We start from the raw sequence: 15,084 nt of genomic DNA on the forward strand, positions 1-15,084 counted from the left end.
TTGTACTGTAAGGATTAACGTTACGTTTTTAGCATATTGCCAGTGCATACTTGCAAGTATTTGAATATAAGTACTGGAAGGGAAGCGTAAGCGGCTTAGGCTTTCTCGGGTTTTTGTTAGTAATGTGCAGCCACGTTATTTGTAACTGGGAATGTTGTTCAGAATTAGGTATACATCAGGCTGCCACCAGTCCCTTTTCAGCTTTAGTATTCAGGTGCCGGTGGCAGCTGGTAGTGAGTTGACACCAGTACCTAAAATACTTAGATTCTGCTGATATTGATTCAAAGAAGGTCAAATAATGGAATTGCCAATTTTATTTAAACATTAAGATTATTTTACTGGTAAAACGTACTGCCTATGTACATTGAAGGCAGTGGCTGAAACGATCAACGATTAAATAATTGATAGAGTAGCAATTAAAAATGAATGGCTTGTATGTATGTATGTATGTATGTATGTATGTATGTATGTATGTATGTATGTATGAATGAATTACACGTTTGACCCTTTCATTACTAAGTTCTTGTGCTGTGCGTCATTTGTAGGGCCACCTAAAAAATCACAAATACGTTTGATACACAGCAGATACTTTTTACTTTACAGGTTCAATATTGACACATGTACATCTTACAGTGAAGTTTTTGCTTGCATGCACTAATAAATAAACATGCAATATGTCGTTAGTCTTCAGTGCCATGATCTATGAGTATAAATATTTTACCTTGAAACCTGTTTGCCAATCATATATTTTTCATTGACAAACAGGAAAAAAAAATTCTATCTTTTTCTCATTTATTATAAAATAGACATTAATTTCCTCTGTGCCACATATATAAATATTGCCATTGTTATATTAACACTAAAAGCTTATATATGAAAACAATGTTCCCATACGTACTCTTTTGAGGGTTATTTTAACACTATGGCGCTTTTGTTATGTATGACTTGCACTACAGTATAATGGGCAAAAATACTCAATTGTGTTCTCCCTCACTAGTTTGGAAGTGTTTCAAAAAGTGCCCTCTGGCCATTTTCCAGCAGTACTTTCAACTACGATGAAATCATACTGTAACTCTTATTTTCCCTTATATTTGATACTTTGAATTTATGTATAATGGAAGTAAGTAGACTAACAGTCTACCATATCTTATACCACCTTGCAAAAAAAATCTAAGTTTTCTGGTTCACATGGGTTGCTTAAAGTTAGTCAAGAATGGCCATCAAAGTGTAGTTTTTTCAAACTATATTAGGCGTTAGAGCTTTTAATATCCTGCAACTACAAAAACACAGAAGAATTAGTGAGAATTAGCCATCTTATACCTGATTACACCTTTAATCATTCCTTGAGGTGGAGCAGCCAGAGGCATAACAAGGAGTGACAGAAAATTACCTTGATTGCATAGACAGTAGTGCTGTTTTTTCCAACTGCCAAAATACTCAATAGTTCAGTTTCCTTTAGATTTGCATTACAGTATGCCAGTTTTACTCAGGTTTCATGTTCTATAGCTGGGGGACAATTAGCTGCATATAAAGCATTTCCCAATGCAGAATTGTAATAAATTATTCTACCTTTCAATGGCGAATAGTCATGACCTTGGGTTGTAGTTTCTTAAAGCCTTTTCCATAAAAACTGTCACCTATTGAGACATCATTTGCATTTCTCTTGAGTTTTATGTCAATTTTTTTTTCTATTGAAAAGTTGCAATATTATATCACGCTTCAATGTAAACGGTGTCTTGTGATTGGACTACAAGCTATAAAAGGTTCCGATTTCTACATTTGATTTGTACTTTTTTATTTTGTTTTTCATTTCTTATTGTGAGACTGATTATCAGCTTGATTGCCAGTACCAGTAACGGAAAAGTATAATGCAAAATGTCCAAAGAGCTACAGCCACATCAGCTTGCGGAGAGCCTAGAGGAGGGGATAGCCAGTGAGGTGCAATCTTTTCAAAGTATGGAAAACTTAGATCAGCCAATGGCAAGTGGGGTGCAGTCACTACAAATTATGGAGGCTCTTGATCTGGAAATGGCCAATGCAAGTGACCCTTTACCATTCATCGAGGGCCTGGAAATGGATAATATGCTGTTGCCTCCACACATGGCAGGAGGGCCAGATCAGGAAACAGCCATGGTGCTGCCATCACTGCCTTCATGTAGTAGGGTAACACCCTTTGAGCCAAGAACCTACAGAAAAAGGAGTGGCGAGTCCGAACTCTCACCAACACGAGAAGGAACTCGTCAGGCACAGGTAATGTGGGTATCCTGTGAAAGAGCATGCCCCTCCTGAACTGCTCTGTAATAGCAGGAGGCCATTAGGAATCATCATTCTGGAAGCATTATACTGCCCCCTAAGTAAAATGTATGCCAGTCTCCTCATGCAGGTGGAGGCATAATTTAGATCCATATAATTTTTGTAATTTCCCAGCTCTCCGTACTCTCTTCTTTCTCATCCACTCACAGCTATTCTAACAGTAAAAACAATCCTTTGTTCTGGTGCTGTCTGAGTGTTCTTCTTAATTATTGGACATTGTCAATAGTCTATTTTCTTACAGTGTATGTTTAGGAAAAATGGACCTTTACTGCTACATTAATTCAAAAATTAATGTGTGACAGTGACTTTTATCGTAAGTATAGGTGTTGTGAGCACTTGAGTATCAGTTAATAAACCTCTGGTTATTATTTAATGTCTAGAATTTGAATAACTGTATTGTAAACTTACACATTTGGAATATAAATTTAAAATTGTTAATACTGTAATGCAATATATTATTTCCTTTATACAATTTGGGTAGACAAAATGTTTCTGCCTTAAAGGTTTTAATCTTAATAAAGTGACATTTTCACCTTTACCAGTCACACAAGTTTTCTGGATCTCTGGCCACTTCATGTAAATCTGCTTTGACCCTTTTAAGGCAGTGTCAGCTATGACTATCCCTCAGCTAGCAAGGCCACACTGGACTTATAAGTCATATTTCTCTTCAGCTTATCCAGATATAAGGCTTTGAAACTGAACAACCCAGGATTCCTTTCTTTGATGATAAAACTGTATAATCCACTACATCAAGTAAAATCTGCTGATGTGAGCCAACTCCCCATTCTAAATTCTTGCAATGAAGCCTCTGGCAAACAATCTTTATCTGGAATACCTTTGTTTGAGAAAGTTTTGAGAATGATCTACCTCCCTCCTTTACCATTGGAAAATAGTTCTTCCTTTAGTTTCTGAAAATAAAGCATTTTGTGAAATATAAAATTCTCAAACTCACTTAAATCCAGTTCATAATGATGATAGGCCAGAGCTTATATTGTAGCATTCGGTGTAAGGCAGGAATCAGCCTTAGATGGGGTGCCAGTCCATAGGAGGTATGACTGTTTCACACACCCATAGAGCCAATTTAGATTTGCCAAACTAATTTGCAAATCTTTGGGCATAATAAAGCATTTTGTGAAACATAATGTTCTTAAACCCACTTAAATCCAATTTATGGTGATGACAGGCCAGAGCCTATACCTGTAGTATTTGTTGTAAGGCAGGAATCAGCCTTAGATGGGGTGCTAGTCCATAGGAGGCATGACTCTTTCATACACCCATATGGCCAATTTAGAGTTGCCAGTTAATCTAATTTGCACACCTTTGGCTATGAGTGAGGGAAGGCCATACATGCAAAGGGATAATGTACAGATTCCACATAGACAACTGGGTGTGGCAAGTGAATCCAAGAAGCTGCATCCAAGAGTATGCTATCCTCTGTGTCACCCAATGCTCCCATCTATTAATTTGTTTAGTTTAAAATAGTGTTCACTGTGAAAGTTCCTATATTTGATTGTGAGTTTAAAATAGTGTTCACTGTGAAAGTTCCTATATTTGAAGATAATTTAATAACTTAGATTGTTCATTCAATGTATCATAGATTTTAATTGCAATTTTTTAGACACACTGTGGCTTATTTGTAGAGATACTACCGTAAGTCCTGGCTCGGTCATTATCAGTCTTGAGGTAATTTTATTTCCTTGGCTCTTTGTGGATTTTCTTCAGTTTCCCTGCAGTGTGTAAATATGTGTTGAGTTGTTTAGCAGTAGAACTATAAAGTAGCCTTGTATGACTTAGAGTGGGTACACTGGACTACTGTTCATGGTTGGTTTCTGTTTTGTCTACTGGACTAAGTTGGCTTAGGAAAAAAAACTTTTTTAGTTCTCTGGTTATAGTGCACTCATGAAAATTCAGAGAGGGTAGTTGCTTACCATTTTTAATTGTAGTTATTTCTTTAAATTTGATTTTCTCACCTAATTATTGTATATTTTGATTTCTTTTGCAGTGTTCATTGTTTTTGCTCTTCCTAGATTTTTTCTAGGTGTGTTATTTTACTTGTATACAGTTTCTTTATATTGGTAAAGGGATTTCAGTTGCTGTCTTGTTGAACCATTGCTCTGGGACTGTCTTTGTGGAGTCTGCACACTCCTCCTACGTCTTTGTGGGTTTTTTCTGTAGATAATTTGATTTTCCTGTTATATTCCACACACATTAGGCTAATTTGTGATGCTAAATTAACATTTAGATTTTTGTGCCACATCTTTCAGAGATGTCAGGATAATTTTCAGTTTAACATTGTCCATGTGTGGTTGTGAGTGTGAGTGTGCCTTGCAAAGGATTCTGTTCTGCTCCTTGCTGTCAGTATAGGCCTTGGACTCCTGTGATCCTGAATTAGACTAAGTGGGTCAGAGAATATAATTTTATTAAGGAAGAGGGAATTAATTGCAACATGTGTTGGAATAAACAATTAACTAGGACCCAAAAGTGACGGTAAATGCAATATAGATCAAAATATAAAGGTGTTAATACTATGAAGGTGATCAGTCTGACAGCTGCATTCAAGTTTTACAGTAGTATCAATGATTTAGAACAATAAGCCTTATTAAAATTTCAAGCAATTATATTACATTGTGAAGAAATTGGTGCCCATTGGACTGCATATTCACACCATTCAACTGATAAAATTTGTGTAAAGTTACAAATTAATAGCATACTGAGGAAATAACCAGAAAATCTTTAAGCAAATTTGAAAGACTATTGTTATCATGCTTCAGTAAATGTCACATATTTCTCACCAGGTAGATTCTTTGCAGTGTAAGAAGGGATGAAAAATGATTTATGTAAATAAAAATTTCACAACACAGATTTCCATATTTTATTTTCTCATTTAATGAATGTCCTCTCATCTTATGCAATTCTCAAGTCTCAATTAAATATGGACAATTTGTTTTGCCATATACTCTTCAACATTTTTTAAGAACAATATACAGCACATTTTTTATGAATTTTTGGGAAGGTTCTGTATGGCATTTTTTTTAATAGAGTAATATGGCCACTTCTTAATATGTAGGTTAAGCATTGGAATATTTAGTACAGTATGTGTAAATGCTGCAAAGACAATAGCAATAGTGAACAGCAGGTAAGTTATTTTAAAGTTTTAAATCTTGAGACTGCTAAGCAGCATTTATTACTCCCATTGCAATTCTTCCAGGTTCAGCGCATGCTTCTAACCTCCTCAACTACCTCCTCCTCCTCCTTATTTTAGCTAGCTGTTCTCTGTTATAATTAAAAAAATGTGTTTCTTATTAAAAATGGAAAACAAAGATCTGGGACATACTGCTTTTGGAAAACGCAGTAGCCACTGAATGCTCTTACATGTCATGAGGAACATGTTTAATTTTAGTCACTGTGCTGATAAATAACATTTATGAAAGCTTACCTGGGTCACTGTTATATGTAATCATTGTACTTACTACTTAAAGTGGTGTAATGAAACTGAGAGGGTTATTCATGCTTACTACATCTATTGCTCTGGTGCCTATCAGTTCATCTCAGCAGTCCATTAATGATGGTGTTTATATTTACATTTTCAAGGTTGTTGGACCACCACCTGCCGGAGCATTTCGAGAGAGACCATCAAAGCCTACAGTTTTTCGAAAATTTTATGAAAGAGGGGATTTTCCCATTGCCCTGGAGCATGATACCAAAGGGAACAAAATTGCCTGGAAGGTAAGTTTTACTTTCCCCACCTTGTTTAATTAAAAGAAAATATAAAAATTACTGACAAACACCATAGTCTTTTATTTTTTAATAATACTGTAAACATCTGTATATTAGTTTTTCTTGTGAGAAAATGAAACGATATTTTATATGAATAATTAAGATCTGAAAGATAAAGTTCTGTTTGATGTATTTGAGACTGCAGATGTATTATTATCTCATATGAATCTTTGAAATTATTCATGTAAAAAGATTTATTTTTTTTGATGGTGAAGCTAAATTTTAGAACCACTGTTTGATTCCTTTTTGTATTTGAGTACCTTAATAAAGGCTTTTTCCATTTTCCTTCCACTTTAATATCAACAAACAGTTGATATACCCATTGTGTTTTGTGATTCCTTAGCACTAAATCCAATTAAATCCAGTGAAAGATCTTATATGGAACATCAATGTTAACCCAATTTATTTCAGATGGTTACAGGTCTGATCAATTAATCTGATCAAGCACTTTAGGAAGTGGAAAATGTAAGTGCTCCCCTGAGACACATATCTAAATCCTGAAATGATTAAATTACAAATCAACCACAGGATGGGCACAGAGTCTTAAAACCTCTGCATATTTCATTTTTTTGTGCATCAAGACAATGTAAATATAAATGTGTATATTGTAGTTTTGTGTTTACTGTAGACAGATCCTAGCTTTAGGCATTTTTTGGGAAGTATTTCCATTATTTCTGACAAGATACTAATTCAAGGAGTAGACTGGTGCTCTCAAATATTTGTAGCTAAGAAGGTTCAGGAAGAGGTCAGTCGCTCTATCAATCAGTTAAGCCTAGATATTAAACCTAAGTGAAATTTTCTCATTTTATTATTCAGAATTCCCCTTTCCAAGCACTTCTCCATTCAGGCTGCTCTATTTCCTTTCTCAAAAGAGGTTTCAATCAGATAAACACATCTTGTATTAAGCTATCTGTCTATTTAATAATTGTGACCAAATGAACTATTGAAATGCTAATTAAATGGATAAACTTTTTTAATCCTGCCTGCCTTTATACAGTATTGTCAATCAAACATTTAATTAAACATACCTAGCAGTCTACTTTCTCAGCTGGAAAGTTCTTTCACAAATCTGAAATTAAACCTGTCCATTTAATGCTAGAGCCAACAGTGCATTGATAAAGTATAAATATCACAAATTTTGCACATAAGTAATACATTATCCATGATGATAACTTTTCATATTTTTATTATCTGCCCTTTGTTACATTATTTGGTTATACTGCAATTGTTTGCATTTATTGACATGATGTATTGCTTTGTTTATATTTTTGATGGAGTGTAAAAATCTCAATGGATTAATAAATTGTCTAAATTTAACATGTGAACTTACCATCTAACTTTAAAATATATATACTGTCTATATTTGTGTTTATATTTAGCTGTACTGAAGTTTCAGTCACCATTAAGTTTGTTAGTGCTTCTTGCTTTGGACGCCTTCCTATTTACGTTACTTTTTCATCTTACCCCTATAATGAATTATATACCCAGATGTCACTGCAAATTTAGGTAACTAATACTCCAGATAGGTATTCTGTTACAGCATACTGTATACTTCAAGCCCATTTGTGGTTTAGGATTCTGCTTTGCTCCTTTTGTCATACATATTATAGGGACCTTAAATGGTATGAGTAGAAAAACCTGGCTTAATCTGTAAGGATCACATCCTACACTCCCCCCAACCATGACTTTTGAACAGCAGTTTTTTTGCCTTGCCTCTCCCATATCTTTTTCTCTCTCTGCCTTCATTGAAGGTTAATTGGTTCTGAAATGATTCGATTAATTCTGGACACTAATGCGGTTATCATACATTTGCTGTAGAAATGAAAAAGGCAAAGAAAAAAGAAATCCAATTTAATGTGTTTAAAAAAAGAAAACATAGCTCTGGTCTCTCCATGCATGGCATTTTCTTAAATTATCGTGAGCTATCATTACCCTGAAAGCCTTTTTGCCCAAAGGTAGAGATCCTTAATGCTTCCTTTACAATAAAAATAGAGGGTCAAAATATTAATTTTTTTTAAGAGCTTAATGGGTTGCAAGGATTAATGTAGTTATTGGATAAAAATGGCAAATGTGTATATGTGTGTATATAATATATACAGTGTATATGTATATATATATATATATATATATATATATATAAACACTAATGTATATATACATGTATATATATATATATATATATACATACATATATATATATATATATATATATATATATACAGGTATATAAACACTTTAATATACATATATAGAGTGATAGAGAAGGAAAAAAAATGGCAATTTTTTCATGCATTGTTGCAAAATTTTATATATATAGTATAGACATTCACTGAAAATTCAAAATCCATTAAGATGTTAGATCTTTTTATTACACCCAAGGTCATATGGAACTTTGGTGGAATCAATCAAACTGTCAAATATCTGAATGCACTATTGATTCATAGGTCACAATAACACTCAAATCTTTTAGGAGAATGGTACAAAAAGATAATAGGTGGCTATCCATAGTGTTCTACATTAGTAAGATGAGACTTAAATAGGTTGCTAGGTGTTATAATATGAAAATCATCTCACCACTTCTGGAACTGGGGTAGCTTATATGCACAATTGAGTATACCATTGTAACTGTATGTACTGCAAGGGCAGAGATTGTTCACATTATTGCATCATGGGTTTTGAGACAACATAATTATTCATTACCAATTAAGGAACAATGTACAAATATTACATAGAACTGTCCAAAGTATGTTCGTGGTGCTGAAATATAAAGTATCGGTCAAAAGTTGTTGTCTACAATGAAGAACACTACACAGTTTTTATACATTTTTTCCATGTACCTTGCTCCTATACAAGAGTCAAAAAAGCATGTATAGTTTATGCGTTAACCTCTTTCAAATTTCATACAAATGGTTTTGATTTAGCCGATTTTTATCTGTAACATTAGAAAAGAGCGCTTTATTGACAAGCTGTTCATTTAAGTTTATGTTAGTGAAACTCACTGGCAAAGTCATGTAGTATATGATGCTGGCTTTACCTGTCTGCATATTGTGGACAGCAATTACATTGCTTTATATTGCATAAAATCATATATAATGGAACTGCACATGACAGAAAAGAAGTTTGTGTAGTCCAAATAACACTTCTGATATTGATAACACAGGAATTATTTATTTTCATCAAAAAGATTATTTTCCCAGGATAAAAATTTTTATTTATGATAGCTAGTTCATTGTAAAGTAGGTTTAAGTGAAGTATCCAGGATATACATGTCTATCTATTATATAAGAAAAATCATGGGACGAGACGTGACTTTTTCAGAGAGATACTTTCAAGTTCCTCGAGACGAGACATTGTACCAAGAGATTTAACCACGCCCAGGGCCGGAAATAAAAGACAAAGAGTAGATGACAAAGTAGAAAGTCATAAAGAAGTTCAAAAACTTTGGCGCGAAACACATGCAAAGCAGGTTTAAGATAATGAAAGCACTAAAATTCGAAAGTCTCAAAGAAATGATAGGAAAGATCACATTAGCGCAAACAAATGGAAATTATTACTCTGTGAAATAACGGAACTGCGAAAAGAGATTGAATATATTTTTCAGATTTAAACTTTAAATCTGAGGCTTATAGATCGTCTAATTCATGTTGCCATCAGGGAAAATGTAGTGTTTCTTCTCAATGAAGAGGCCTAGCCATGGGAATTAAAAGATTTGTTGTTTGTTGAAAGCGAAATCCACACACGCGAGCGGCAGGGATGCGAAGTGGCTGGTGCATAGCGCAGGCCGGGGGGTCGGAGAGCGAAGCGAGCAGGCCCTAGTCTCTCTATTATAAAAGAAAATATTCAAATGAGACGAGACTATTGCCAAGAGATTTTTTCAAGTCCCATGAGATGAGACTATTCCCAAGAGATTTTTTCCAAGTCTCGCCCTTCTCTGAACCATTTGTGGTTAATGGCCTATTCAAATGGTCCTCTCACCTCTCACTCGTGTGAATGCTTTTGTCAGACACTGTTCCTGCACTCTAAATTTTTACTTTTTCCTCACTAAGCTCCCAATAAAAGAAGACTTACCGGTATGTAAATCTTAATGAAGAATTTCATCCTGAAGGGTTATCAACAGAAGAAATGAGTACACGTGCCATCCTAGGAAATTGTCGATCGGTTACACGGCAAATTTGTTAAATGTGTATAAATAGACTTTGCAGAAACAGTTGGTGGTGATGGTGCAGAAGATGAAAACATCAACTTACAATATCCCATAGATTATATACAACCGTTAACACTGTCTGGTCTTCCACCGGCTGAATTACTTTTGAAAGAAGGATGTATCATATTGTTATTGCGTAATTTATGTATGAGTGATGGGCTATGCAATAGGACAAGATATATTCAAAATTGGACGAACAATTCTGACATGTAAAATTTTAACAGACGACAAGAAAGGTAATGTAGTATATCTTCCGCTGATAACATTACACCCCAAAGGAGATCTTGAAATTCCAGTTCATATTAAAACATTAACAGTTTCCCCATTAGAATAGCTTTTGCTGTGACAATTAACAAATCACAGGGACAAACATGCGAAAAGTCGGTTTATTTATTGGAGAGAAAGAAGCGATATTCACTCACGGGCAGTTATACGTTGCGTTGTCACAATGTAATTCCAAAAACAAAATCAAAATTCAATGCGATATTGACAAAAAGTTAATTCCAAATATTGTTTTTACTGAAGTTTTACAGTAAAAGTGTAAGCCTAAAAAGTATTTGTGTGTTAATTTCAAAGCCAAACAGTACAAAAACGTAAAACGCAATGAATACCTCTAACACAACATGAAACATAATTTTCAGTTTATTACGTTTTACTATTTTTTACTATGGTTAATTACTCACTGTAGTGTAAAATAGGTCTATTATGCATATGTAACAATTCACATGAAAATAAAAATCTGTTTAAATTGTACATCCGCTTTCCCATACGCAATCGTCAGAGCTGTGAAGTGGGTAGCGTGTAGCACCCGCCTGGGGGTTGGCAAGCGAAGTGAGCAGGGAGCAGAGCCCCCTAGTGATAAAAGATTTTTGTATAAGTCACAATGCCAGCTGTTTCGGAGGAGCCATCCGTTGTATTTTAGACTGATAATTGTATTGAATATGACCTGTTAACTTACATATTGGAAAAGCGTTTTTGGTTTGCTCATCACTTTTTTACACATTTTCAAAGAACTTGTTTAGGCGGGCATCTTACAGTATTTGGACTTCTAAATGCTTTCACCATTTGAATATTGTGTGCATTTGGTGTCATCAGGTACTCAAATCCATCTTTAAATGAGTTGCTTTGTTTCTGCATGCACTTCAGTGTATAATGGTTTGGTGTCCATAATCTATTGTATTAACAAAATTGCTTCATAAAAAGGGAAGACCATATTTGACTCAACCTGACCAAAAGTAAATAAAATCTAGCTTGGAATTTAAATCTATACCTTTTGTGTATTAGTCTATACTGGATTGTATTTAGACAGTGTTTTAGCCTTCATGAATTAGACGTTACAATTTCTTGCTTTAAACACCTGCCCTTTCTAGACTGTGGTTTGGTTATTCTTTTTGGATCACTTACACCACTCAGTATTGCACCAAATAGATCAAATGACTATAATACTTTTAAATTTATCCATCTGAAGGATCCTGACGTTTCCCACCGATTATTGGTATGTTGTTTGCTGTACTTGCATTTCTGAACAAATCTTTTGATCAGTATCACATTTCTCTTTTCACTATTTTTTCAGAATTATCCTAAATATTTAAAGTGCTTCACTAAGGGCAGCTGCTTCCTTTCATCTTTTGAGTGTTATTTTTCACTGTGCTTCAATATCCAGTCCTTACAAATAAAGAGCAAAAATGTGACAAGATAGCCCTATGACAGATTCATTTGACCACCTTCAGTAAATTAGATTTAATTACAAGAAAGCATACACTGTTTTCTGTCAACTAATACTAGAAACAAAGGCACCTGACAGTTTTTATAAGAATAAAGTTTAACAAGATTTAGTTAAAAGTGTCTTTCAGTACACAAGATATGGTACATACAAGACCAGTACACTCAGATGTCTATTTAATCGTGAAAAGCTGATCTGTTCTTCCAAGGCCAATATGGTATTTGGTCCTTCTGAATTCAAGTATTGTATATGTTGTTTGTTTCCCGTAAGTTTTGCATGTTATTTTTTGAAATTATTCCATTTTATTATGTCTTTGTTATGGTCTTTGCAATGATGTTGCCATTTCCAGACACTTGTCACTTCTCATACAACAATTTTGTGTTTTTCTGGTTACAGTGGCCATATTCTTTAATTGGTGCGATTTTGGTTGCTACTGCATAATTGCCACCAGAGTGTTGAGTGATGTAATTACGTACTGATTATTTAATTATTTTTCGGTTCTGAACATTCTTACTTCAAAAAAGAACTTTACTGAGTTTGCTTGTATTTTTCTCTTGTTAGGGAAATCCTGTTTGTTCTGAGCTTAGCTCTTTATATCTACCTTGATTCTCTCTTGTAATGCTTTTGTTTAATTTGCTGGATTCTTTACTCCATTGCAAGAATTTTGAATATATGCATATGCCTTTTCCTAGATACCATTTTAATCTTCTATCTCTTACTTTCTTCAATAAAATATTTTTAGTTTAGGCTGCCTGTCATTCTATTTTTTACATCAAGACTTAAATACTGTATGAAGTAATTCTCCATTGTGTCACCATAGCATAATTATTTCCAGAGAAGATGGTGAGTAAGATTTCTCTGTATTCCTCCTGTATACGGTACATAGAAAACACTTCAGTTTGACAAAGATATAGGCTAGACCACTGAAGTAACAGAATGATAAAATGACCTTGAAATGTATTATTTGTTCCTTTTGTATTGTATATATATTACAGTATATCTCATTTATGTCTAATAATAATTTGTTATATTGGTTGCATGTTTCCAGTATATATTTCATTTTTTCAAAGCACACTCTATTACTCCATACTTCATATTACAAATCATTTTATTAATTTATATGAGTGCTGATTTCAAGTGATCCAGGTTGTGTCATCTTTGTAATTTATAGGTTGTTTGGCTTTTAGAACATTAGAACAATCTAGATGAGAACAGGCCATTCAGCCCAACAAAGCCCACCAGACCTATCCACTTATTTCTTCCAGAAAAACATCAAGTCAAGTTTTGAATGTCCCTAAAGTCTTACTGTCTACCATACTACTAGTGTTTATCATTCTTTGTGTAAAGAAATGCTTCCTAATGTTTGTGCGAAATTTACCCTTAACAAGTTTCCAACTGTGTCCCCATGTTCTTGATGAGCCTGTTTTAAAATAACAGTCTTTATGTGCTGTACTAATTTGCTTCATAATTTTAAACACTTCAATCATGTCTTCTGACTCTGCTCTTCATCTTCTTTTGCTTAAACTGAAAAGGCTCAGCTCTTTTAATCTATTTATATAATTCATCCCCTGTAGCCCTGGTATAAGCCTAGTTGCTCTCCTCTGAACCTTTTCTAGTCCTGCTTTGTCCTTTTTGTAGCCTGGAGACCAAAACTGCGCATGTGTTATAAAGCTGGAGCATAACCTCCTAGGAGTTGTAACCACACACATCGTGCTACATAACCAAACATTCTGTTTGCCTTCTTAATGGCTTCTGAACATTGTCGGGAAGTCGTTGATGAAGCACTGATTTTAACTAGTTGAGAAAATTAATTTTTAGTTATAGTTATTAACTATTGCAGTATCATTTTTGACATTATTCATTGATATTTTGACCTTTTTATATGACAGTTGTCTGAAATTTTGACTAGTATTGGTTTTAAGCTGTCTTTTGTATATTCATTTCCCAATCCTACTCCTTTTTGTCCTTTTAAAGGACTAACCAAATGTGACTCTGGTTTCAATAAATGGACATTTATCTTTCAGCATACAGTATATTGCACATGATATGATCATTCATTCATTCATTCATACATTCGCACACTTTTCAACCTTGCTTTTTGCAATACAGGTTAATATAGGATTGAATCCATCCCATATGGCATCTGGTGCAAGGCAGTAAGTAAACCTAACTGATGTATGAAGACACCAGTATATTGCATGGTATATTTACCCATACATCCTCATTCACTCAGACACAGTTCTTCAACATGCATAAGGAAACAAATGTACCAAGATAAACTGATTCAAACAGAGAACACAAAAACTGCATAGAAACAGTGAACAGGCAGGACTCTATCCCCAAGCTTTTTAGGCTGTAAGAAAACAGTTCTATTCTAACTGTCACCTACCTACATTTATGACTTTTCGAATGTATGATGAAATGAAAATTCAGACTCATTTTATGTGAGGAAGCAGTTTTTCTTCAGAATGTTCTAGTAATGGCCTGGTCCAGGTAGGTTAAAATGCAATTTGAAAATCTTAGTGTAACTTGGACAATTTTAAGATGTTATTAAACAGTTCAAAGTAATTTTAAAGATAAAAAATTATGTTTCTATGGGTCTAACCAAGTTTGATTTTTTATGGGTTTAGAGGAAAAAGAAGCTTGTTATATTAATAATATATTAGGATTTAAAAGGGATAAAGTTGTTGGATTTCATTGACTCTGGCATTGTTCTACAGAAATGTAGCCCACTGAATTTTATTGACAACCTGTCTTACAGTTAAGTGATTTGTATATACTGATCAAAGACTGCTGTAGAGTTGAGCTAAAATCTTTTTTTTAACATTACATCTTGTTACGGATTGAGTATAAGTGATAACGCAACAGTGTAATGTTGATCTAGTTGCACTCTTGCCAAGTGGCTTGTACTACATGATTATAAATCTCTGGTTATACAGTACATACAGTATTTTTTTCAGAGGGTAATTAATAAAGCTGCTATAATCAAACTGACTAAAAACTGTTTATTTAACTAATTCAGTTCAGTTGCATATTTAACAACCTGCATCACGATATCTATTTTTTT

The 15,084-nt window shown here is 34.0% G+C and overlaps 1 protein-coding gene across 1 annotated transcript in view; it reads left to right on the forward strand.

Moving 5' to 3' along the window:
- Nucleotides 1-15,084, forward strand: part of pacrg (PARK2 co-regulated) — a 228,888-nt gene that overhangs the window by 30,298 nt on the left and 183,506 nt on the right. Inside the window, exon 2 of the mRNA XM_039739942.1 lies at nt 5,905-6,039. Within this exon, the coding sequence (XP_039595876.1) occupies nt 5,905-6,039 (135 nt within the window). The remainder of the gene's footprint in view (nt 1-5,904; nt 6,040-15,084) is intronic.

This window comes from Polypterus senegalus, chromosome 17, assembly GCF_016835505.1.
Source record: "Polypterus senegalus isolate Bchr_013 chromosome 17, ASM1683550v1, whole genome shotgun sequence".
In the NCBI taxonomy this organism is placed as follows: Eukaryota; Metazoa; Chordata; class Cladistia; order Polypteriformes; family Polypteridae; genus Polypterus; species Polypterus senegalus.